This window comes from Crocodylus siamensis, chromosome 3, assembly GCF_052110815.1.
Source record: "Crocodylus siamensis isolate JL-2025a chromosome 3, ASM5211081v1, whole genome shotgun sequence".
NCBI classification, from domain to species: domain Eukaryota; kingdom Metazoa; phylum Chordata; order Crocodylia; family Crocodylidae; genus Crocodylus; species Crocodylus siamensis.
This window is the reverse complement of record NC_143397.1, coordinates 254,370,078-254,393,679: the sequence shown is the minus strand read 5'-3', so window position 1 is coordinate 254,393,679 and position 23,602 is coordinate 254,370,078. Positions and strand designations below refer to the sequence as shown.

The 23,602-nt window shown below is 52.7% G+C and overlaps 1 protein-coding gene across 1 annotated transcript in view; it reads left to right on the top strand.

Moving 5' to 3' along the window:
* Positions 1-5,149: 5,149 nt before the first annotated feature.
* The window catches only part of LOC149869679 (uncharacterized), a 78,727-nt gene continuing 60,274 nt past the window's right edge, over positions 5,150-23,602 (top strand). Inside the window, exons 1-3 of the mRNA XM_090040728.1 lie at positions 5,150-5,498; positions 8,105-8,206; positions 16,752-16,850. Of these exons, the coding sequence (XP_089896854.1) occupies positions 5,346-5,498; positions 8,105-8,206; positions 16,752-16,850 (354 nt within the window). The 5' untranslated portion in view covers positions 5,150-5,345. The remainder of the gene's footprint in view (positions 5,499-8,104; positions 8,207-16,751; positions 16,851-23,602) is intronic.

Genomic DNA, 23,602 nt, shown 5'->3' with positions numbered 1-23,602 from the left:
CTGCAATTCAAAAAGGATGTGGAGAAGCTTGAGAGAGTCCAGAGGAGAGCCACGCGCATGATCAGAGGTCAGGAAAACAGACCTTACGATGACAGGCTGAGAGCCATGGGACTGTTTAGCCTGGAAAAGCGCAGGCTCAGGGGTGATCTGATGGCCACCTATAAGTTTCTCAGGGGTGACCACCAGGATCTGGGGGAACGTTTGTTCACCAGAGCGCCCCAAGGGTTGACGAGGTCGAACGGTCACAAACTCCTGCAAGACCGTTTCAGGCTGGACATAAGGAAGAATTTCTTTACTGTCCGAGCCCCCAAGGTCTGGAACAGTCTGCCAGCGGAGGTGGTTCAAGCACCTACATTGAACACCTTCAAGAGCAAATTGGATGCTTATCTTGCTGGGCTCCTATGACCCCAGCTGACTTCCTGCCCTTTGGGCAGGGGGCTGGACTCGATAATCTCCCGAGGTCCCTTCCAGCCCTGATGTCTATGAAATCTATGAAATATTGCACTGAGAAGTCCCTGGATGAAATGCAGAGGCAGGCATCTGAGCTGCTACGAGGGCTTTGTGGGTCACTGACTTGAACCAAGGCATCCAGATCTTGCCTAAATTCATTTCTGAGCAGAGGTTACAGCTCTAAATGGATGCCGCACAGATCAGAATGGCCTTTTGAAAACTGACCTAAACCCATCTTCAAATACCAAAAGGGTGGTAATAAAGAGGATGGCTGCAGGGGACGGGACAAGACATAATGGTCTTAATTGCAGCAAAAGACATTTTGGTTGGAGATCAGGAAGAGCCTTCTCACTCTGAGGCTGATGAAGCACTGGAGCAGATGGCTCAGAGAGGCTGTGAAACCTTTGTTCTCTGAAAACTTTAAAAGCAGGTTGGATAAGCATCTATCAAGGGTGGGTTCAGCAGGGATGGTCCTGCCTTGAGCAGTGGGTTGGCCCCAGTGTGAGCTCCTGAGGGCCCTGCCAGCCTGACTTTCCTGTGCTTCTGTGTTTCGAAGAGCACCTGGGATCAACAGAGCACTATTTCCCCCGCATCTCCCTTGATTATGTCATTTTCCTTCATCAGCTGTTTCACTCCTGTACCATGTGGATGGCTACACTGGACCGCCCATTGCCCCTCTGGTTACCAGCTTCACCCACAGGGTTCCCATGAGATAGCAGAATGCTGTTGTATGTGGGTTTTCACCGCTGCAGAAACCCAGAAATGAGAGCTCAGTGAAACGCTGGGAAATCCTCCTGGGGAAATGACAGGGTGGGAATGCTCCAGAAACGGTTTATTTGTTTGCATGTTTGACCAGTCCTCACAAAAAATATCACTGAAGGTTGATTAAACAAAATGACTTTGTGATCTGACTGGGTATATTTGGGGTTGCACCCTATGTACCCATTTCCTTTGAAGAACCACAAAGCAAGGCTAGGAGTGAGGAGGAAGGGATGGGACTTGCAGTGTGTCCACTGGAGTGGACAGGTCACTGCTAGGTGGCCATGGCAGGATGTCTGCTTCCTACCAGCCCCTCTGTGCATCACTCTCTCAGGTTCTTCTTCCTCTCCCAGCATTGCTGGAGGTCTCTGCCGCACTGCCCCGGGGGGCTGTGCTGCAGTGTCTGGCCCCAAGGAGCAGTCGTGGCCAGGTAGTGATGAATTCAGTGGTGAAGGGGATTAATTACAAGTCTTTGGAGTCCCTGGCTGTTTGCAGAAATAAAATCCACAGTTGGAGCGGCGTAACATGAAAGCAAAGCAATTTAAAACATCTCTGAGTAGTGTTAGTTTAAGGAGCTAAATGGACTTTAAAGCAGCGGGATATCCTGCGTTGTGCAAACACAAATGCAGTTGCATTGACGTAAATGGGAAATTTTGTTTCGTCTACATGCGCCCTAAGTTATCTTTATTGTCACGGTGAGCAGCTGCCTGGGTCATGGATCAGGGCCGCTGCTGTGCTAGGAGGAAACGCTGAACAAAAGGATGAATTATGGACCCAAGGAGACAACTGAACTAAGGGGTGTTAGTAGAGCTTTCTGCTCCCTCCCAGCCTGGCACTGAGAAGTAGCCAGCGCAGGTCATCAATGAGGACACGACCCATTGCTTAGCAGGAATGGCATGGGGATTTTCCAGAACTCTTTCTTCCAAGCAGCCACTCCTTTAAGTGAAGGAAATCCCTTTGGGAAAGCAATGGGTGGCACATTTGTGCCTAAGCCCCTCTTGGCCATGATTAGGAACAGCACTCAGGATGGGTCTGAATCTGCAGTGTGGCTCACAGCTAGGAGAGAAGCAAGTTTAGGGGACCTAGAAATATCCACGTTCCAAAAATACACCTCTGTTCACCTCCTGCGTGCCCTGGCTCCCTCCTTCACAGCAGTCTTTATCTGGCCTCCTCTTCCACTGCCTGGCCTGCCTGGCCTGTTTTCCTTCACGGTGTCCCACCTCTCATCTTGTCTCTCAGATCTCTCCTTGCCTACTTCACTTACCATCAAGCCAAGACTGGTTTCTCTGAAACCCTCCCTGCTCTCCCACCGTTCTCTGTACCTAGAGCTGGACTTTTCACTTCCAAAGCACCACGGTTTGGAAAACTTCTCCATCCTGGATTGTGGAGGAAAGCAAAAGTTTCCATAAAAATGCCCCCATTTCATTTCAAAGCTGTCCAGCCACATTCCTGCAATTTGGACGACTGTAGATCAGAAGTCACCTCCTAGTAGCCTACCTTCTGGAGGCCGCAAGCCAACCTTCCCAGGAGCTGGGCATCAAGACACCCTAAAAATTTGACTTGCAGCAGGACTTATCAGGCAAGCATCCCAAGTTCCCCGCTCCCCGCCTGCTAGCACGGAGTCAGGAAGGCACACGGCTGATACGGAGCAGGCGTCCATCAGGAACGGTGTTGAAACACCCTGTTTGATGTGGGGATCGACCAGTTGCAGAAAAGCGCCGTTCTCAGCGTAAAAATGTTCTGCTGGACTGTTCGAGCCAGAGCCGCTGCTATGGTTGATGGCCCCGCTCCTGCAACCACCTTCAAGGCCATGCCACGCAGAGCTGCTAAGCTCCCCTTCTTTGCCAGCATCTGTCCTTCTCCCTTTGAATTTCCTGCCACGTAAAGGCCATGCTCCTTGCCCTCAGCTTCAAGAGTTTTCACATCCTGCTCTCGGCATACTGCTCGGAGCCAACTTTGACCCAAATTGGGCCCTTCCTCGTACGGCTGACTTGAACTTGAACTTTGCACCACATGACATATCCTCCCTGAAAGGCCATTCCCATCTCCTCTGTGAATACCTTCACCCCCACGGGAAGCTGTTAATATAAAGTCCTGCCACGGTCACCAAGCCTTGCACTGTCTGAGCACGTCACAGTAGGGTTTTACTCCCCGTGTCCCTCCAAGATAGAGCCGTGCTGGTACCCTGATTTACGGATAGGGAACTGAGGCACAGAGCAGCACAAGTCCTCAGAGGGATACGCAATTTGTAGGCACCTGGACCGTCTGTGGGAAGCCAGGACCTTGGCTTCCTCTCCAGCGCCCCTCAGACCAGGCTCCACAAGCACCAGCAAGCTGAATGGGCATTTGAGGTGGCCACTAGGCAAGCAAGGAGGACCGGATTGTGTTGACCTCCCACCCCTCTCCGGAGCTCATGGGCTCCATCATTCAAGAGTCGCCCTCCAGATCCCTCTCCTTCAGGCAGCTGTCTGTGCTCTTGTATTTACAGAGCCAAGGGACATGACTCGATCACTGGATCACATTTTATCCAATAGCCCAGCCTTTAAAGCACTCACCCGGGAGGTTTCCCCCCCCAAAGCCCCCTTTTTAAGTGAAAAATCCAGCTTCAGTGACACCTCAACATTTTACTATTTTATCTCCATTTTGCTGAGCTGCCAAGAAGACCCTCCCGCCCCGCCCAGGTTTATTTTTGTTTCAATACAGGCTTTTTTTTTTCTAATTTGCGATGCTGTTTTGGTGCCTTCTGTTTTACGTAAAACATTAAAAAGGCTGGAAATCAAAATTGAATATTTAACTTGATGCCCAAATTGTTGTGGCTTTGTGGTTTGCTTCACATTGAGGTCATAAGCCATATTATTTTTTTATTTATTGCTATTATTATTATTATTATTATTTTGCTTTGTTTCAGTTTGGGGGTCATAGATTTTTTTTTGTTTTGCTTCACTTTAGGGTCATAAGCCATATCTTTTTTTTTTCTTTTTTGCTTTGTTTCAGTTTGGGGGTCATAGATTTTTTTTTTGTTTTGCTTCACTTTAGGGTCATAAGCCATATCTTTTTTTTTTCTTTTTTGCTGTGTTTCAGTTTGGGGGTCATAGATTTTTTTTTTGCTTTGCTTCACTTCAGGGTCACAATATCTTTTTTTTGGCTTTGCTTCAGGTTGGGGTCATAAGCCATGGTTTTTTTCCCAGGCCTGGCAGCACACCGACCAGCTGGTCATGCATACAGCTCTAGCTGTGACCGCTAGCGCAGAAAAGCGCTTCCATCATTGCCGCTCCTGCTCTGACCACATACATGCAGGGGATCCTCCGGGTAACTCCCCAAGAACATACCGCTTTTCCAAGCACGTCGCCCCTTTCTCCGCAGCCTCTTTGCTTCAAAGAAAAGTCAAAAACCTCCTCTTCTCTCGCGGCCATTAACATTCCCATAAGCAAAGAAACGAGTTTGGAAAGAGAGAGAGACTGAATGCAACGTGCACGTCATTCTTCCTGGCTGGATCACCGCTGTCGGTGAAGGCAGACAGAGCCCAAACCCCCTCCCTCTGTCTGAATGAGAAGTCCAGGGAAAATGAGCTGCTCTTAGGTCACTTGGGATCAGATGAGCTTAAAAGAGAATTGCCAATGCAAGCAAGCGATCGGCGGGGAATGGATCAACCCCTTGCCTCTCAGCGCAGATGAATGAGGGGAAGCTTGGCTCCAGGGTCCCAGGCCTGTCTGCAGCGAGAAAGCCTGAGCAGCGGGAGCCCTGGATGTCGGTGCCAGTTTGCTGAATCCTCGTTAGAGCGATCCCTGGGACCGTGAACTCAGCCACCTTAAGCTGCTGCAGGAAAATCAATAAAGGGGGCCTTTTAATGTGCAGAAAACGCACACTTTTTCTCCCTAGGAGGCTGATGCCAAGGTAACAGGGACACAAAGGAGGCATTAGCAAAGTTTAACCAGAGCTCGGGCTGATTGGGAAAGTCTGAATCAGTAGAGAAGGGGAGAGCAGGGCTGCTTTTGCCCCCCGCCAAGAGAGAGCGACAACCACATCAATCACACAGCAGAGAAGCCAGAGCCGCCCCGGACAGAGCCGCAGAGGGACGTCGCCTGGTCCCCGGGGCAGGAGCACCAGGGCTGAGCCTGGGGAAGAGACCGAGCAAAATGCCGGAGACGGGCTCATCTCTCAGCGCCCCGGCTTCGTTAGCCTCCGGCTGCCCGGTGCTGCAGCTGGCTGCCAGAGGGGAGTGGATCGCCTTGGAGCAAACCCTGAACGGCATGGACAAGGGGGACCTGGCCGTCTCACAGGCCGATCCGGTGAGCGGTCCACAGTTGGGAGGTTGTTTTATCCTCCACGCGAATACAAGCGATGGAGACGGCGTCCGTAGCCCAAGGGCAGGGTGCACCACCTGCCCGGCAGGGTTAGGGTTAGGGTTAGGGTGCCTCTGTGCATCTTCTAGCATTAATCTCTCCTGGGGGCAACGAGTGGTCCAGCATGGCTGGGCAAATCCTGTCCTGCTCCTGTTCCCCTTTCCAGCCCATGGCCTGTTTTTTCTTTTGCTTCCTGAAGCTCCCTCTGCGCTAGGGGCTGTACAAACATGAAGTGACCGACAACCTTTGCCTTTATGATTAAAACAGAGAAAGGCAGTTGCAACCCCCATGCCAGAAATGAGTCAGGGAGAGGGGAGGCCAGGCACTTTGCTCTGGTCCTGTGACCTAACCGAGCATCTTAACCACAAGGCTGTTGCTCAGGACAGACAGAGGATTAGGAAACATTTAATTGCATGGTGCTTGGGAACTGCTTTTTACAAAGGGGCCTGTATGCTGGACTGCTTCTCGTCAGCTTGACTGCACGAGGTGAAGGCATGGGAGTCTCGGACAAGAGGTCCCTGGTGGCTCGAGGATTCGGCAGCATTTCAGTCGTTTGCGTGTGCACCTGTGGGGCCTGCTTCTTTCAGCGCAGTCACATTGGGCCCTTGTCGGCGCACGGCCTGGACTGAGACGTTGAATGGCCTGATGCTGCCGGCACAAGCAGCCATCGGCGCCCACGGTCCCTGAAAATAACTGTGGCCATTAAAAGATGCTTGCAACTCTTTTTTCAGGTGCAAAGAGGGGCTCACACCTTGATAAACCAGTTTGTATTTTCCTGAAATGATGACTTTGAAATGAAGCTATTTGTAGTGCCTAAAAATTAGCCATTTTGCATGACGACCTCCCCCCGCCATCCTCTTTTTTAGGGTGGGGTTTCTTTATAGTTGGTATTTAACAAATGTGCCTGACTACCAATGCTGGGATGAGAAGGATTTTATCCTTCTACGCATAGGATTGGTACAAAAGAGACAGCAAAAATGGCATGCTCCCAGCAGCTACCCCATACCCTGGGATCTGGACAGGCCACTTCTGGAGCCTGCAGTCCAGTTTCCAGGGCTTTCTGCTCAGACTGGCATTTTAGTGATGGCTTCAGGCACGTGAAGCCTTGTTCATCTGGGGCTATACACACTCATGCCCATCTGCCGGAGGACGCCTGATCTTGCCCCGTGCTGCGGGTCGTGGAAGCGAGACGGACTTATTTTAGAGCCTTTATTGCAGCAGGTCAGATGCCGTATCAGTTATTCTTGCAAAGTGGATGCCGGGCTCGGATGAAACTGGGAGGGGGTTTGCTGAGCTGATTTACAAAGGAGACATTTCAAAGAGACTTGCCCTGGAGTGATATTATACCGCGGCTGCCAAGATAGGGCAAAAGGCAAAGGTCTCCCTGGTACGGCACCGACATCACCGCGCCTCATCTCAGAGGCACGCCTGGGAACGGGCTGGCATTTCCGTCTGTTCCTCGTGCTCCTCTGTGCCTCCGGGCACGGGGCATATTGGGTACAACGTTTAATAAGTGCTCAGTGATTCGGCAGCACCTGTTATGGTGGGGTGCGCTCCTCCGCAGAGCCAGCCAGAAACTACCCCCCGGGTCTCCATTTCCAAGAACTGTTGAAGGGGAAGGGATGCTTTTCTTTTTCTCTTTCCTAACTCGGATTTGACCTGAACCAGCCCTAACGAGGCAAGTGAACGTGCAGCATCTGCTGCTGAGCGGTAGCAAACAGGAGGGAAGCTTTGTTGCGGGAGTGTGGGGCTTTCGGAGGCCCAGCGACGGGTCACTGACGCCGACGCTAATCCAAATGGGGCAGGCCATGTTTCCCAGCATCTCTAGATTGGGGACATTCAATGTCGAGTCAGGAAGGGACATCCCTGGAGTGACTAATGCTGGAAGCACCCGGTCCTCTGCCCCGAAGCAGCCTCCCGGGCGTCCAGGCCGCGGTTCCCTTGCAACCCAGCCCTGGAGCCGGCCAGCATCCATCCAACCCCCAGCTGGAGACCTTCCCGCCCGCTTTGCTCCTCATTCACTTGGGAGCTTAGGAACAGCAACTCCTCCGTATCAGACTTGCCATGTGCTCTGCTCCAAGGGCTGGGGGACCGACACAGGGTTTTGCAGGCCTGGTTTAAGCACCCCAGAGATCTGTGAGGTTGGTGGGAGGCAAAATGGGACATCCTCGGACGTGGGAAATGATACGCTCGGCTGTTCCACCTCTGCTGGTGGACCTGGCTCCCATCCTCGGGCCTCGCCCCCTGGGCTCATCCTCGCCTCCCCCGGCTTCGCCTTCGAGCTCAGCAGGCAGGTTGGCTTGCACCGACACTGGGCTTCTCGCTTGGACTTGTGCAGCCTCCCTGATGCTGGGTGGGAACAGGCTGCCTGGATATAGCAGGGGTGATGGAGGCTGGGTATGAGCTGGGCATGCCAGCTACCTGGGACTTCCCATGGTGGTGGCGGCTTGACAGAGGGGGTCTTTTGTCAGCTCGTGACGCCGCTGGGACGTGAGCAGAGCAACCTCAAAGCTCTGAGCACGCGGTCAAAGATGCCTGTCTTGTCCCTGCAGGAGTCGGGCCTGACCCCGCTCATGGTCGCAGCGAGAGAGAACAGGCTGGCCGTCGTCGAGAGGCTGCTGGAGCTGGGTGTAAACCCGTCTGAGCAAACCAGGGTAAGGAACCACGCGGGGGCTGGCTCAGCCGGGATGGGACGGGCAGACACAGAAGGAGAGGCAGGAGGAGACGTCCTGGCCAGCACGATGGCTGAAAGGGACTGCGGGGTCATGATCGATCGCAAAATGAACACGAGCTGCCGGTGCGACGCTGTAGTCGACCGAGCTAATAGCACGCTGGGACGCATTAGCCGACGCGTCGCAAGCAGGGCTAAGGAAGTGAAACTTCCTCTCTGCTCGGCGTCGGTGAGCCCCAGCTGGAGTCCTGCGTCCACTCCTGGGCATCACACTTCAAAAAAGACCTGGAGGGTCCAGAGAACGATTAAGGGCCTGAAGGACAAACCTAATGAGGAAAGACTGAGAGACCTGGGACTGGTCAGCCTGGGGAAGAGATGACTTGGTGGCTGTGCATAAGTATGCAAGGGGCGAATATCGGGAGCTGGGAGAAAAGCTGTTCACTAGGGCACCCCGGGGGAGGACGAGGAGCAATGGCCATGAGCTGTTCGAGGATGGTTTGGGGTTGGAGGTAAGGAAGTACTTCTTCACAGTAAGGGTGACCAGACTTGGGAACAGACTTCCCACGGTGGTGGCGCACTCCCCAACCTCGCAAGTCGTCAAGAGGAGACTGGACAGACACCTGGCTGGGGTCATTTCATCTCAGCAGGATCTCTGCCCGGAGCAGCGGGGCTGGACTCGAGGATCTTTCGAGGTCCCTTCCTTTCTCTGACTCGATGGAAAGCCCTGCCTGGAGCATGGGGTTGCGAGTACCTGAGCGCGAGCAGAGGGCCCGGCCAGTGCTGCTACTTCAGCGTTCATGCTTTGCTACGCCGAAGCACGGCGGGGGTGGGAGGGCTGCACTGTGCTCAGACAGCTCGTGAGACAGTCCCAGCCTCAGGAGCTGCGGAGCGGCAGGAAGCAGGGAAACGAGCATCGAAACCCCAATTCTGGAGGGGGAAGCCGAGGCACAGAGAGTGCGAGCGCCTGGCTCACGGCTTGAAGTCAGTGGATGTTGGCTGCCTGCGTGGATCTCTCCCTCGGGGTTTGTCCCAGTGGGCACCAGGACAGCAGAGTCCAGCCAGCTCCAGAACTGGCACCCCCAGTGCCCTCTTAGCACGGTGCTGTGCTCCCCCAGGCACAGTGCCACGCTAATGCAGCTCTCCTGCTGCTTGGGGCACCACGGTGGCTCCTTCTCTCAGGCTATTGCCCGCACAGCCAGCTCAGGGCATCCCTGTGCAGTGTTAGGTGGGGCCGTGCAGATGTCCTGCACATGACCTGCTTCCTACGGGTGGTCCCGTGGCAGAGACCATTGGGTCTAGCTGGTGGGAGCAGTGAGGATACCGGTGCTGGAACAAGCCTGGAGCTGCACAGAAGTGGCAAAACAGTTTGCGCTGCCAGCACCTATTGTTTAAAGGTGGCCCAGGTGCTCTCTGTTGCATTAAGATACAGCTACCCACATGCAATGAGGAGGGGATGGAGGCTTTCTTGCAATAGCGCTGCAAAGCACATGGCCCAGGGGGAGGGGTGCAGGGGCTGGGAAGGATGGTGGATGCAGAGCCAGAGGGACCAGGGCTCTAAGGATGCAGGCTGGCGCCTAAGGGGCACGCAAGGTGTGCAGGGCAGGGCTGGGAGCTGAGCAGCACCTCCCGAATGCCAACCTGTGCCTGTGCTCTTTTGGGAGCCCCGCCAGGCGCCTCTCTGCATCTCTAGGCATGCAGGACCTTTGCAGCTCTGGCCCCAAGGCTGTGATCGGTGCAGGCTTTCCACTAACTTGGTTTCATGCTGGACTTGGGAACATGGCTGTTGTCTTTTCGTGCCGTCTGGCAGCAAACCAGCCCGCTGCCCAGGCCCGGGCCCCAAATCAGGCTCGCCATTCCCACCACCCTGCCTCCGTCCAGGGCTTGGAAGACCTTGCCACGGAGTGGACTCATGCTGGGGTGGGGGGCAGCTAATCCCTTGCTTTTGCCTTCCCACAAACAGGCTGGGAATGCAGATTGAGGGAGCTCCCGGTGCCGCTCAGAGGGGCTTGCCGGAGCCCCTCCTCGGTCGCCATCTTCTTCCCTGAGGCTGCCCTGGCAAACGCAGAACAAGCTGATGCAAGCAGCATCCTGAGGGCGCCTGCCAGCTCGCTGGGTGACTCGCGCGGGGGGCCGCGGCCCGTCCAGGGTAAATGCCCCCGGCTCCAGGAAGACCGAAAACAAAGCCTTCGATGAAGGTCTCCGCTGACCTCCAGGAGGGAGGTTTCATTCATGCGGCAGCTCCTTTCTTTCTCACTGGAAAGGGGAACGAGGTAATTAATTGTGAGTAAGGATTGCTCCAGGGCTCGGAGGCCCAGCCAAAACCAGAGCCCTCCCCGGGAGAGAGCATTTGGAAAGCAGAGCGCGCAGGCTGTCTGAGAGCAAATGCGGCGCGCGGCGCCGCGCGGCCCTTCCCTCGGCAGGTCTTTGCTGCCAGCGGCCGCCCTGCTGCAGTGGTAAGTGGCTCTTGCAAGTCGCAGCAGGTGCTCAAAGTAGCGTCGCCGGCTTTGTAGACGTGCTGTCAGTGCAAAGTCGACCAGAAGCTGGCTCGCAGTTTCCGAGCGAGGACTAGAAGCCAAGGCTTCCTGGCTTTGCAGCCCAGTGCTCGCGCCACGGAGCCAAATCAGCCTCCAGCCCGAGGACACCCATGAGAAACGCCAGTAAGAGCAGCCTCGGATCACCCCCGCATCTGCCAGCTTTCTGGGTGTCTCCTTTACTGTCGGGGTCCAGCTTAAAGCAAGGATCTTCCCATGGCTAGCTGAAACGCTCCCTGCCAGCCCAGATGGTCTACTTCAATTCAAGAGAAATACATAAAGAGCCAGGTGAGCGTTTGATCTTGCGGCGCATCTGAGCTGACGGGAAGAGATCTCTCCCACCTGGTTGCTTTCACACCCATCCTTGGCTTTGATCCAGGATCTCATCTGATGAGAGACTTCTCTATGACAAACCAAGATCAGAAACTGAAACGGGTGCAAGTTTGCACAGAGCTGCGCCCGACGCAGGCTGGGAGGGGAAGCTGAGAGGAGCGATCCGCCAGCAGGGACTGATGAACTAATTGCATTACAAATGCCCAAGAACCACGCACGATCCCCTTCTCCCGGGGCCGGCCAAGAGACGCTGCACCTCTCAGAAGAAGGACTTTGTCATGCTTCGCTTTCCCGGCTCCGGCACCAAGTTTCAGTGCAGAGGCGAGCATTTCCCAAGCACGATGGCTGCGTAATAACTTCACAGCCGGTCGAGCACAAAGACGAATCCCCTCGCGGCTGAAATTTCTCAGTAACAGCTCGAATGATTATTCAAAGCTGCTCCGGCAGGAGTCCTTCATGCATAATGACAGGCTTGTTGCTGCAGCAGAATAGCGCTGTCGTCTGTCGTGAAGACGTATTAGAGGGCTCTTCTCTTCCAGGAGGAACTGCAAGGCCCAGGACAGGTCTGGGAGCAGCTGCTTGTGCAGCAGCAGTCAATCTTGCAGTTCAGCCATACGTGCTGTGTTGTCGGGACATGTTTCTCGGGCTTGCACAGGGTGGGAAGTGCTGTCTGCCCTTTCCTCCAGGCCAGGCAGGCTGCAGGGATGCGTGGCGGTAATCCCCTGTGGGAGCTTCACCTCGGGGTCCATCCAGGGCAGGAGCGCTTCCTCCTCCTGCTTTTCTCAGTGGCTATCTGTAACCTCAGCATCATTGATGCTCTCCCTCAGTCCTCACAACCGAGCCATGCCGATAGCATAGATTCATAGACAACGAGGGTGGAAGGGACCTCAGGAGGTCACGTCTAGTCCAGCCCCCTGCTCAAAGCCGGAGCAGCCCCAGCTACATCACCCCTGCCAAGGCCATGCTGAGCTGGGCCTTAAAAACTCTCAAGGATGGAGATTGCAGCACTTCTCTAGTAACCCGGTCCAGTGCTTTACTGCCCTCCTCATAAGAAAGTTTTCCCTGGTATCTAACCTCATCCCCCAACCATTTTTGTTGCCCGCCTCTGGACGGTCTCCAGCTTGTCCACAGCCCTTCTGTAATGGGGGGCCCACAACTGGACACGGGACTCCAGACGTGGCCTCTCCGGTACAGCCTGGAGGGGAAGACTCGCATCCCTCGATCTGCCGGCAACGCTCCTACCCGTGCAGCCCAGGATGCCGGTAGCCTTCTTGGCAGCAAGGGCACACTGCTGGCTCCCGTCCTACGGCTTTACCCTGCATGAGGTCTGTCAGAGCCTGCCCTTCTGCTTGCGCAGCTACAGCTATTGCCTTCGCTGTCACACCCTGACTCTCGTGTTGCCCTGCACCCTGGTTCTCTGCCCTCTTGCCGCTGTGGCAATCGCCTTCCTGGCTCGTTGCTTTTACTGCCTCACCTCTGCCTTCGCCTCCCTCCACTTCCTCTTCGTCCTCCATGGCACCAAGGCCCATCTTCTTGTCCTCGCTTTCGCTTGACGGCCGAACCCCAGCTGAAAGTAGCCCAGGAAATGCCATTCTCAAGATCTCGGTCTCTGGTGCACTTGAGAGCAGGCCCTAGGGATGACCCCGCTGCCATTTCTCTGGGCTTGGAGCATGCCTGGGGGAGCAGGAGCAGGATGTGTTTGGGACAGTCGGTGCTTCAGACGTGTGCGAGAGGTTTGCTGTATTCTCTGGCTGCGTCTGTGTGCTAGAGTCAGCGCTTTCTGGGTTCGGAGCCTGGGAAGCTTATCCCTGCAAGGCACAATCCCCAAGTGCACGTCTTTCCTTTGGAGACAAGGCACGACGACAATTGCATTTAACAAAAACCAGAATTACTGTAACACATAACTAGGAACGTGGGAATAGCAGGGGCCTGCTGTTGCAGGCAACTGTCTCATATAAACTTTCAAAAACTAATTAAACTCCATCTTAAAACTGGCTGCCGTTCTTGCCCTGCCTCTCCCTTTGGGAGGCTGCTCCAGGCCCTCGCTGGCTAGACACCTAATTTTCAACCTACACTTATTCATGACCAGCCTCTATTCATTTGTTCTTGTGCCAGCCTTGTTCTTTAGCTCACATGGTCCCGCACCCTTCTGGCTGTTTATCGCTCTGCATTTATGAAGAGCAATTATAGCCCCTCTCTGCCTTTGCTTGGCTAGGCTAAATGAGGCGAGCTTTTTTAGCCTTCTCTAACACAACTTGTGACCTCCTAGTTACAAATACCTGTGGGCAATCTAACAGCCATAGGCACTGCTGCCCACCAGACGTAATATATATGGATTAACGGCCTGTGAACCAGCTGAGTCCTGCCTGCTGAATTCAGCCCTTTTGCCACTCCATTTCTCAAGGGGCTAACATGTCTCTTCAAATGGCCCAAATAGGAGAGGACGTTGCTAACACACGACCGACACAGCAGCACTGAAAAGAAAGGAAAGGAAAATGTGCAAGCCTATAAGCTTTCTTTTCTCTAGCCCCTCTGGGTTTGCACCACACAAGGGGCTTATTTTACACATCCTGTTTGCAAAGTGAGTGTTCGAGGATCTCGATCAGCTTGTCAGAGGAAAAGGGCAGCATTTGAGAAGCATCTACATCCTGGGACCCCGGAGAATGCATCCAAACCAGTTGTCTTCCACCGGGTCCTGGGAAGGTGTCACTACACCAGGGGTAACTTTCTGGGGGAAAATCAGGTCCCTAGGATTTTTCCCTCTGCACCTGGACCCTTTATTGGTCCTCCCAGGCAGATGATACCTACTGGTCCAAAAACAACTAACCCTCGCTTGCTCTGATACTCTTAGTATGGTCCAGGGGTGTAGGTGGTAGCCGCATTGGTCGAAGGACGTGGGCAGACAAGGCTCTTTGGGTGAATCTGATCTCTTTTATTACACCAGCTGAAATAGCTGGGGGGAAAAAAATTCCAACTATTTAAGTTGGTCTAACAAAAGATATCAGATTCACCCAGAGAGCCTTGTCTGCCTCGGTATGTCCTGCGCGGCAGGATCAGAAATTCATCGGCCCTTTAGTTCTTTTACGGGAAACTCGGTCGGGACAACTGCAAAGGGAATCCATAAACTATATTAGGCGATGTAATCCGCTAAACGTAAGTAGACTTGTGACCAAGACAGCAGCACGCACGTGTATGTGGCCATTTGGATTGTCTGCTGCAGAAATCTCCCGGGGGGAAACTTCCTAAGTGAAAGGACGGTAGGACAGCAGAACGAGCCGCCTGGGGAAGTTGTGGAAACGCCTGCCTTGGAGATGTTCAAGAGGCTAGATACTCATCTGTCTGGCATGGTTTAGGATCAGCAAATTTTTGCATCTGTTGAGGGCTAGACTGGCTGAGCTTCCAGCCCTGCGAGTCCATCAACCTACACGTCAACGCTGACCGGCAGCGTTCATCTGGTCCTGGAGGTGCCCGACTGATGATAGTTTCCAGCAGGGCAGGCGATCTTGTTCTCAATTTTCTGTTGAACAAAATGCCAGCAGGTGACTGTCGGGGCTGCTTTAATAGGACTAAGTATGAATCACGCCTTCTGCCTCAGCTCTCACATCTTGCCGTCTTTTGACAGCAGCCGTGTGATGGGGGATCCAAATCCCCACCTCGCCCTCCAGAAACATCTGTCTGGACTGAGTGACTTTATTGGGCAGCTAATAATTGCTCAGGGGTTAATTCTGGGTCTTCCACTGTTCCCGATGCCATTCATGATCTGGTCTCCGGTCAGGACTTCAGTCAACACCCCTCACATGGGAAGGTTAAGTTTTCAGCTTTAGGATCAGCCTTTCCGTGACTTCATCGTCTTTTTAGCGTCTCTGTTTAGAAACATATGGCTCATTTTTCTGTGGAGTACAATGCTCACGGTTTGGTACTCCAGGTTTCACAGTTAGCCTGCCCTGTGCGAGTCAGCTGAGAACAGGTTAACACATCAGCTCTTGTCCGAAATAAAGCCACCTTCTGACAATTGCATGAGAGGACACCATTTTTATTTTTATTTATTTTTTGGGTCACTTATCAGTAAAGAGAATACAGCAAAATCCAGCCATTGCAATGGAGCAGGGGACAGACCGCATGTGGCCCAGGGAAGCCAGCCCAGAGGAGGGGTTTGCAGGCCAATTTGCAGCTGCACTCTGCCTTGAGTACAGAAGACAGCTCCCTCCCCAAGGTTATTACTGAGACATGGTCTGAGGATCTTAAATATATGCGGTCTCAGCCTGATTATCTGTTCTGAATTTTACGCTTTGGTGAGCCTGTCATGAGAGAGGCTGGAAAGGTTACATTACGTGTCGGAAGTAGTTGCCTGATGCTTCCTTTATGCTTTATTACTGGATTGGGAATGAAGTGTCGGAGAGTGTTTAATTAAGCGCATCCATTAGAAAAGCTGTTTCAAGTCCATTTCCTTTGTCTAGGCAACGGGGCGGGACCTGAAAGGGCTCAGGTCCTGATTCCACCCCTTCAGTGGGACTTCTGCACATGCTTATACCCTGCGCTAAATTCAAGAGGCTTCAAGATCCTTGCATTAGAAATGCTGTAAAAAAAGCAAAATATTTCTATTCTATTCTACTATACTGTACTATGCGATGCTATGCTATACTGAAATCAAAATATTAATGTCATGCAGGCATATTTTCTGTCCCAACCCGTAGTCCTCTGATATCTCTTTTCATCAGAGAGATTTGTTCCTCTTAACTAAAGAACTGTTTGGCCATTAACTTGTGATTTATTTTTAGTAGCAATAGCCAGCTGATGCTTTCCACATAGTTGGCTCAACTATCAAATCTCCGGGTTATGCGTAGAGACCATATGTTGGCTTCACCCTCATGCTATTATCTTTGGGGCGACGATGTGCGGTCTCAGGGTTTTGCGTTCTTCATTTCGTGATGCTCGGGGCCTTCAGTGGTAAGAAGTCTGATGGTCACAGGCCACTGGGTTTTATCACTTCTGACGGCTCCGAAATGTCGATATCCTTGTTAAGCACTAAGATGCTGGGTGACATCACTATGACGTGTCCCTTGGCCGGACGTTTCCGAGTTTCAAAGCGGAGGCTGAGATTCAGCGGCCGCTGCGCCTTGCGTCTTGTAAGCAGGACCTAGGTTGCAGGAGCATGCCAGCCTATTGCCCCCGGGTGGCCGGGAGCTGCCCCTAGGTCAGCAGTGACCGGAGGCAGTTTCCATCCAACAACACTAGATGACATCGGCCCCTGTCCCACGCCCTATGGCGGGGTGTCCTCGATACACCTGCTCCGTAACTGCCGGCTTTGTCCGGATGGTAAGTAATGAACAGGCGTGGAGCCTAATTACCCTTTCATGCTTAGAGATGAAGTAAAAGGCTGTGATTTCACTGTGATAACTGGTATAAAAAAATAGTCCCTCCAGGTTTGGGTTGAGATGTGTTGCAGGGCAGGATGGGGAAGCTTTTGATGGGGAAGATCTTGAACCTTTCAGAGGGTAAACCTCTTCTTTCAGGCCGCCGTGTCCCAGCCGCTCTGGACTGGTGTTTGGGAGAAGTCATCCATGCAGCGCATGCTATTTAGGCACTGTTTTGGTTCTGGCATCGGCTGAGCTGGAGAATTGCTCTGGGAGCGTCACTAATTGCTCTTTCTCTGTTGCCTTCCAGAACGGCCGAAACGCTCTGCACGTGGCCGCTGCCCACTCCAAGGAGGAGATCATCCGGCTGCTGTTGGCTAAGAAAGCAGATCCCAACCTCCCGGGAGGGGTATGTGCACCCAAGCTGATGTGGTGAGGCATGTGCGGCTTTGGCCCTTTGGTTCCCCCGTCTCTTTCTTCACCGGAGCGATCACTCCCAGCATTGAGAGAGGGGAAACCTGAGTTCTCCCACCCCTGCTCTAATGAATAGCTACACATTTTATCGTACATCGATGGAGAAGTGTTTTGTCCCCGGTGGAAAGGGGTTGTTTCATTCATTCTGAAATTCGGGTCATTGGGAAGGGTTGAGAAGGACGCGGGAGACAGGTTGTCCCAATTCTTTTCATTTTAGTTTGGCGGTAGATCTGAAAGCCTTGCTTTGGGTGCAGCTCTGGGCGAGCCCCCGGGGCACACATCAAGGATGGGGGTACGGTTTGCCTGGGAAACGAATGCCTGGGCTGGAGGAGGGCTTCTGGAAGCATGGAGCATGCACGCCGGGATCCCGCAGAGGGGATTGGGATTGCATGGAGCCTGCCTGCAGGATATGGGACCGGGGGTCTTTCTCACAGCAGGGAATCAACGTTGCATGGGGAGAACATGCCGAACAATGCCAATAGAGGGTTGGGAAGGCAGAAGCACCCCCACCCATCCTCTGCCCTGGCTGCCTGTTGCCCCATTGTCAGCTTTGGATTGAGTATAGCTGCAAACAGCCTGCTCAGGGTTTCTCCTGAGGTGTTGTACACCTCCTTCAGTTAGGGGAGCGTGAGGACTCTCCATAACACACACACAAAGCCAGAGCCAGCAGGCCCCGAGACCCTGAGCCTCTCTCTAGCACCTGTTCCAGGCCCAAAGAGACAGAAGGGTCTTCATTTCTTTTAATGGGCAGCAAGTCCACGTCCAGCTGGAGAGAGGAGTTCATTGCTCAGTCTTGCGTTGTGCTGGTCATTGGCTGGAAATGTCTCAACATGTGCGTCTGTGGCAGACAGATGGAGGAACAAAGTGGTTTTTGCCTTTGTGCCTACTTCTGCCATGGTGTCAACTTCCTTTCTTATGAAAGCCCAGCGGAGACCACCTAAGACGACCAGCATCTGCCTCATTATATGTAAGGTGAAAACCTCATTCAGTGAGCTTCTTCCAGCAGGGATCACTGACTTCTTGTCCTGTTAGGCCATGAATTTCAGCGCCGTTTTCCTCATTTTGTAGTTTCCTTCTCTAGCCTACTGGTGCCCAGCCTTTTTGCCTGGCAGCTGGATAGGCAGTGGCTGGTCCATTCATAGATTTCATAGATTTCATAGACATCAGGGCTGGAAGGGACTTCGGGAGATCATCGAGTCCAGCCCCCTGCCCAAAGGGCAGGAAGTCAGCTGGGGTCATAGGATCCCAGCAAGATAAGCATCCAATTTGCTCTTGAAGGTGTTCAATGTAGGTGCTTGAACCACCTCCACTGGCAGACTGTTCCAGACCTTGGGGGCTCGGACAGTAAAGAAATTCTTCCTTATGTCCAGCCTGAAACGGTCTTGCAGGAGTTTGTGACCGTTCGACCTCGTCATCCCTTGGGGCGCTCTGGTGATCAAACGTTCCCCCAGATCCTGGTGGTCACCCCAATAAACTTATAGGTGGCCGTCAGATCACCCCTGAGCCTGCGCTTTTCCAGGCTAAAGAGTCCCATGGCTCTCAGCCTGTCGTCGTAAGGTCTGTTTTCCTGACTGCTGATCATGAGCGTGGCTCTTCTCTGGACTTCATGGGCCAGATCTGGCCAGTGGTCCTGATCCAGAATTCAGGGTGAGTGGAAAGGGACCCCATCCAGCTGCGTGGAGGGGGGTGAGGGCCCCAGTCCAGCTGGATAAGGAAAAGGGACATGGCATAACTCTGAGCCAGCCATGCAGGGATGCAAGGAGACTTGGCTGGCCCCAAACCAGACATGCGGGAGGCTTGGGAGTTTGGCAGCAGGGCAGGGCTGCAGCATTGCCATTGTTCTCCCACTGGCAAATTTCCAGACCTGTGCAACATCTTGCAGGCTAAATGCTGTGGCTCCATGGGCCACATCTGACCCATGGGCCTGAGGTTGAGCACCTCTGCTCTAGACAGTTGAGTCTGTCAGCAACGAGGATAACGTTGAACACACTCATGTAGACGGTGCTACCTGGGGGGAGAATGGCCAAATGCACAAAATGCAGAATGGGGATAACTGCCTGGATGGTCATGTTGCAGAGGAGGATTCAGGGGTGTGGGTAGATCGCAGACTCGACATGAGTCCTCAGCGTGACTTTGAGCTGCATCAGCAGGAGTCTCGGGTGTAAGACATGGGAGGTGATGGTACCACTCAGCTTGGCACTGGTTAGGCCTCACCTAGAGTACTGCGTGCAGTTCTGGGCTCCATGTTTTCGAAAGGTGTAGGGCAGCTGGAAAGTGTCCAAAGGTGAGTGACACAAATAATAAATGTGTTAGAAGGCAAGCCATACAAGAAAAGGCTGAGAGAGCTAAGTTTAGCTTAGAGAAAGGGGGATCCAGTGGGGACGCAATAGCAAGTTTCAAATATTTGAAAGGCTGCCATCGAGCAGAGGAAGAATGGCTGGAGGCTGGATAAGTACTTGGTAGAGATCGTTATTTCTTGCAGTGATGCAAATAGAGGGGAAGAGCATTTGATAGGGATCGTTATTTCTTGCAGTGATGCAAGGGGTTTGGACCAGATGAGTCTTGAGGTACTTTCCAATCCTCTTCTGCGAGCCTGTCCTACCTCTTCTCATCCCTGTGGTATGAACAGCGGGTTGAAATGCAGCTCTTTCGGTCTTCTCCATGACACAGGAAGTTTTTGTTTGCTCTAGTCAACAATTCCAGATGCTCTTCCTTCCGTGTCAGCTTTGCGCTTAGGTCCGTTACTGCAGTGCTATCCCAGACCACTAGTACTGCTATTGTCTTTTTTGAAGAGAGATAGGTGGGATGAACATGTACAGACAAATCCTTAAACCTCCTGATGGTTTTTCTCAAACTGGTTGAAACATTTTCAGTAAAGTAGTTTTCTGTTCAAAATGCAGTGTTGCCACACAAAAAAAAGGGGGGTGGTGCTTTTGTGAACTGCATCAATTCTAGTGAAATTTTCAGTGGAAAACTCATTATGTTTTGTTTCCTTTTTGCACAGCCAAGCACTTCAACTTGACTTATTTTACAATTATTAATAGCCTACTATATTTCATATCATTTTTCAGCTTTATTGAAATGAAAGTTGTGTTTGTTTTGGTTGACTTGATTGTTGTTTCCAAACTGAATTTGTTTCTCAGATTTCTGTTGTGCTAAAATAGTCAAAAATTCACCGTGTCACTCTGATTCCAGGTGATTATTTTCTGACCATTTATTTTTTGAATTTTCAGAATTCTCTTGTGGTAGAAAAAATCCCATTTTCCAACCAGCGTCTTGTCCATCCCCAGCATTAACTGGGTTTTGCGTACAAATCGGGATGCATTTTTCATTCTCCTTCCACCTTGTCTTTTACAAGCATTGCGTTTAAACCCTCTGGGAATGGATCCTCTGTGACTGTCAGGAGGAGATTAGCTTGCTAGTAAGGTCAGTAGAAAGGCTATGGACAAAGATGACTACCTCTAGGCTAAGGCTGAGGCAGATGGACAGGTATTTGGTTCATCTCAAACCCTGTTCTGGTGTGGACTGGGGAGCAATTCAGTTAACAGGATAATTCTGTGTCTAAAAACAGCATCTCTTCTCCATCCATGCACTGCCTAAAGAACATCTATTTGTAAGTCAAAACTGAACACTTCTCTCCCTTGCAAGGACAGCACGGGTGCAGAGGGGGAAAGGGGCACGTGTTGGCTTACATGCCCAGCTGGATCCCCTGTCTGCAGTCAGAAGGGCAGCATCTGGGTCTGCTGTCCCCCTGAAGCCCTGGAGCAGAGCTCCTTTGCCAGCCAGGACATGCCACGCAGCCTCTGACACTCTTCCTTGCATTGCATGTCAGCTGGACTGCAACCGAGCCAGAGAAGAGAAAGTCCCCATAGTGTCAGTCCCGTCAGCCTCAAGCAGGACAGTACAAGGGGTGGGCCTTGAATCTGAAAACAGAGGAACACCCTACATTTGTCAGAAGGAGTTTAAATAGCATCTCCCCGCTCCATAGAGCACAGCATTGGCTGCAGCTTGCTGCGTGTGGCCTTTGGCTGCATTCCTGAGGAACTTCATTTGGTTCCCTAAGTGAAAGCTGCTCTTGCCCTGACCCCACATCCTCCTGCTGGGCTTGGAGCAGAGCCAGGCAGCAGCTGGTGATGGGGAACAACCAATGCCTTTGCCCCTGTTCAGAGGTGCAGCCGGAGAGACCCCCACCCCAGGGGTGGACAGGTTCTGAGCTACTTATTGCCAGCCCAGAAAGACAAGGGCAGCTTGTCTTAGCCTATCACTGCATATGAGTTGTGACCCATATCCATCCTTGTGAAGGGCTTCTACAAGAAGTCTCAATAAATGTATGCCCATGGGTGAGTCACCATTAGTTGATCCTGGCTCAGAAGTGAAGCAGGTTTGGCCCTGGTCAGTATGGGGGCAGGGGACCCTGAAGAACTACTTGTGCACTGCAAGAAGTGGTGCCGGTGATTCAGAAGGCACGTTTCAACCCCCCCCCCCCCCCCCCCCCCCCCCCGCATAGTGCACACCCCATCCTGGCACTGGGGCCAGCTGAGCTGGGGAAGATGCAATCTTTTGGATAGGCAGGGGAAGGGAGAAATGTGACTGAGGTCTCTGCATCTTTCTCCAGAAATTCCTGACCTGAACTTGTAAGGGAAAGAGTGTAAATAAGGAAGGGTATGACAGGCCTCAGCCTGGGCTTGCCTTCTTCTGTTGTGCTAGGACCACCTGATTCAGGAACGATCCCGCAGCATCCATAACCCTGGACCGAGCACCAAACCAGTAGGGACCCACTGCTGTGACCAGCTGCCACTTGTCTCATGTAACTCAGCGTTAGAGCCTGGTCTGTCTATCTAAAGGTGCCAAGTGATGTCCCTCCCTATAACATCTGGGCACCTCCCACATGAAACCAATGACAGCAGTAAGTCCCATTCCCTGCTCTCCTTGGAGGTCTTAGTCCACCTCTTATCCACCCTTGCAGCTTGTCAGTAGACAAGAAATGGGCCAAGGAGGCTGAGCTACTTTATTCCTGTAATCAGGTTGGGTTAGAAAAGCAGCCAGCCAACTATTGGCACTGGATTTATGACCCAGATACCTTGTTCTGGGCAGACATAAACCTTCAGACTGACCACGACTTCTTCCATTCGATAATAGGCAAATTTTATTGATACACAGTGATAGAAGATACGAGTAATGCAAGCAAGGCAAACAAAATAATGAATTCTATTTCTCTACCAGTTCCAGAGTTCACGAAGGAAAGGTACATCTGGCCAGTATGTGAGCTTCAGCCTGTGGTTTTTTCTTGAATGCCAGAAGACTTGGAGGTTGAAAGCCAAGGGCCCTCCCCTCCCCAACTGGCATGGGTGAGACAGGCTGGTGGTGTGCCCTCTGCCCATGGTGGCAAGGAGATCCCCCCTCCGGGACCTTTTGCTGCTCTGAAATCCCTCCTTTTGTATTCTTTCTCTCCTGATGACTCTTCATTTCTGGTTACCATTGATTGGTTTCCCTGCGGTCTTCAAACTGTCCACATTTGTTCTGTCAGCATATTCCTTTGTTCCAACAAACTCATCACATGCATACATCTTAATTTGATCATTTATCAGTGTCTTAATTTGGGCATGCCTGGCCTACTAATTTGTTCCATCCACAAAAACCAGAAATCCCAGGAGTTTTGCAGCTGGGCACTGCAACTTGGCACCATGACCACAGCCCGGTCTTTGGCAAGAGAGGCCGCAAGCTGCTGGGAAGAGATGGCCTCCACCTCTCTCCCCTGGGGAGGAGGCTCTTCTCAGCCAGGCTGGCTGACCTGCTCCACTGGGCTTTAAACTAAGCCTGCTGGGAGACGGGGGGACTACTGCCACTGCTGGCCCACTTAGCAACCATTCCAAAACCAGCAGGCCAAGGCACTTAAAGGAGCCCACCCCTGCCTCAGGCCTGGTACAATCTGTGGGCAAGGCAGGAGTCCCTATGGGAACACTTGCCTGGCTGTACACAAATGCCAGGAGTTTGGGAAATAAGCAGGAGGAACTCGTCCTCCTGCTTGTGAGAGAGAGAAGGAGTCAGCAAGCTCCAAGGCTCCCAGGCTAAGCAGAGGGTCAGCAGCCGCAGGTCCGCAACCCCAAGGAGCCCGGCAGAAATTCCCCTTACACAGGTGTGTTGGGAAGGGAGGGGCCAATATCTTCCCCGCCGGTATAAAGAAGAGGCCGGGACCGGAAAGCGGGAGCAACGCAGAACCAGAAAGAGGAGGAGGAGGAGGAAGAAGAGGAGGTGGCGCAGGAGCAGGAGCAGGAGCAGGCCGGCACACACTGAAGGGAACGCTGAATGCGACGTTGAACGCTGGTAGGAGCCTCTGGCAGAGAGCAAAACCCCAGCGGGGGTTTGGAACCCAGTTGACGGCCCCGGCGGGGAGTAAAACGGTTTGTTTACCGGCCGGGAGCTGGCTGAGCCCGGCGGGAGAAGGGTGCCGTAATAACCCTAATAGAGGGACACTATTGACTTTGGGTACTGTGTAATAGGGGCACAGTTCAGTAGTGAACTTAAGTTGTTAAAAAGGAATCTCGTCAAGCCCTACAAGGGGGGGGGGCTCTCCGAGAGCCAACAAAGGGGTGCTTGACCCCTCGAAGGTCAAGCCTGAGTTGGAAGGTGGCTGCAGACAGACGGAGCAGCTACACAGATCAGGGGATCCTTCTTGGTTGTCATGTT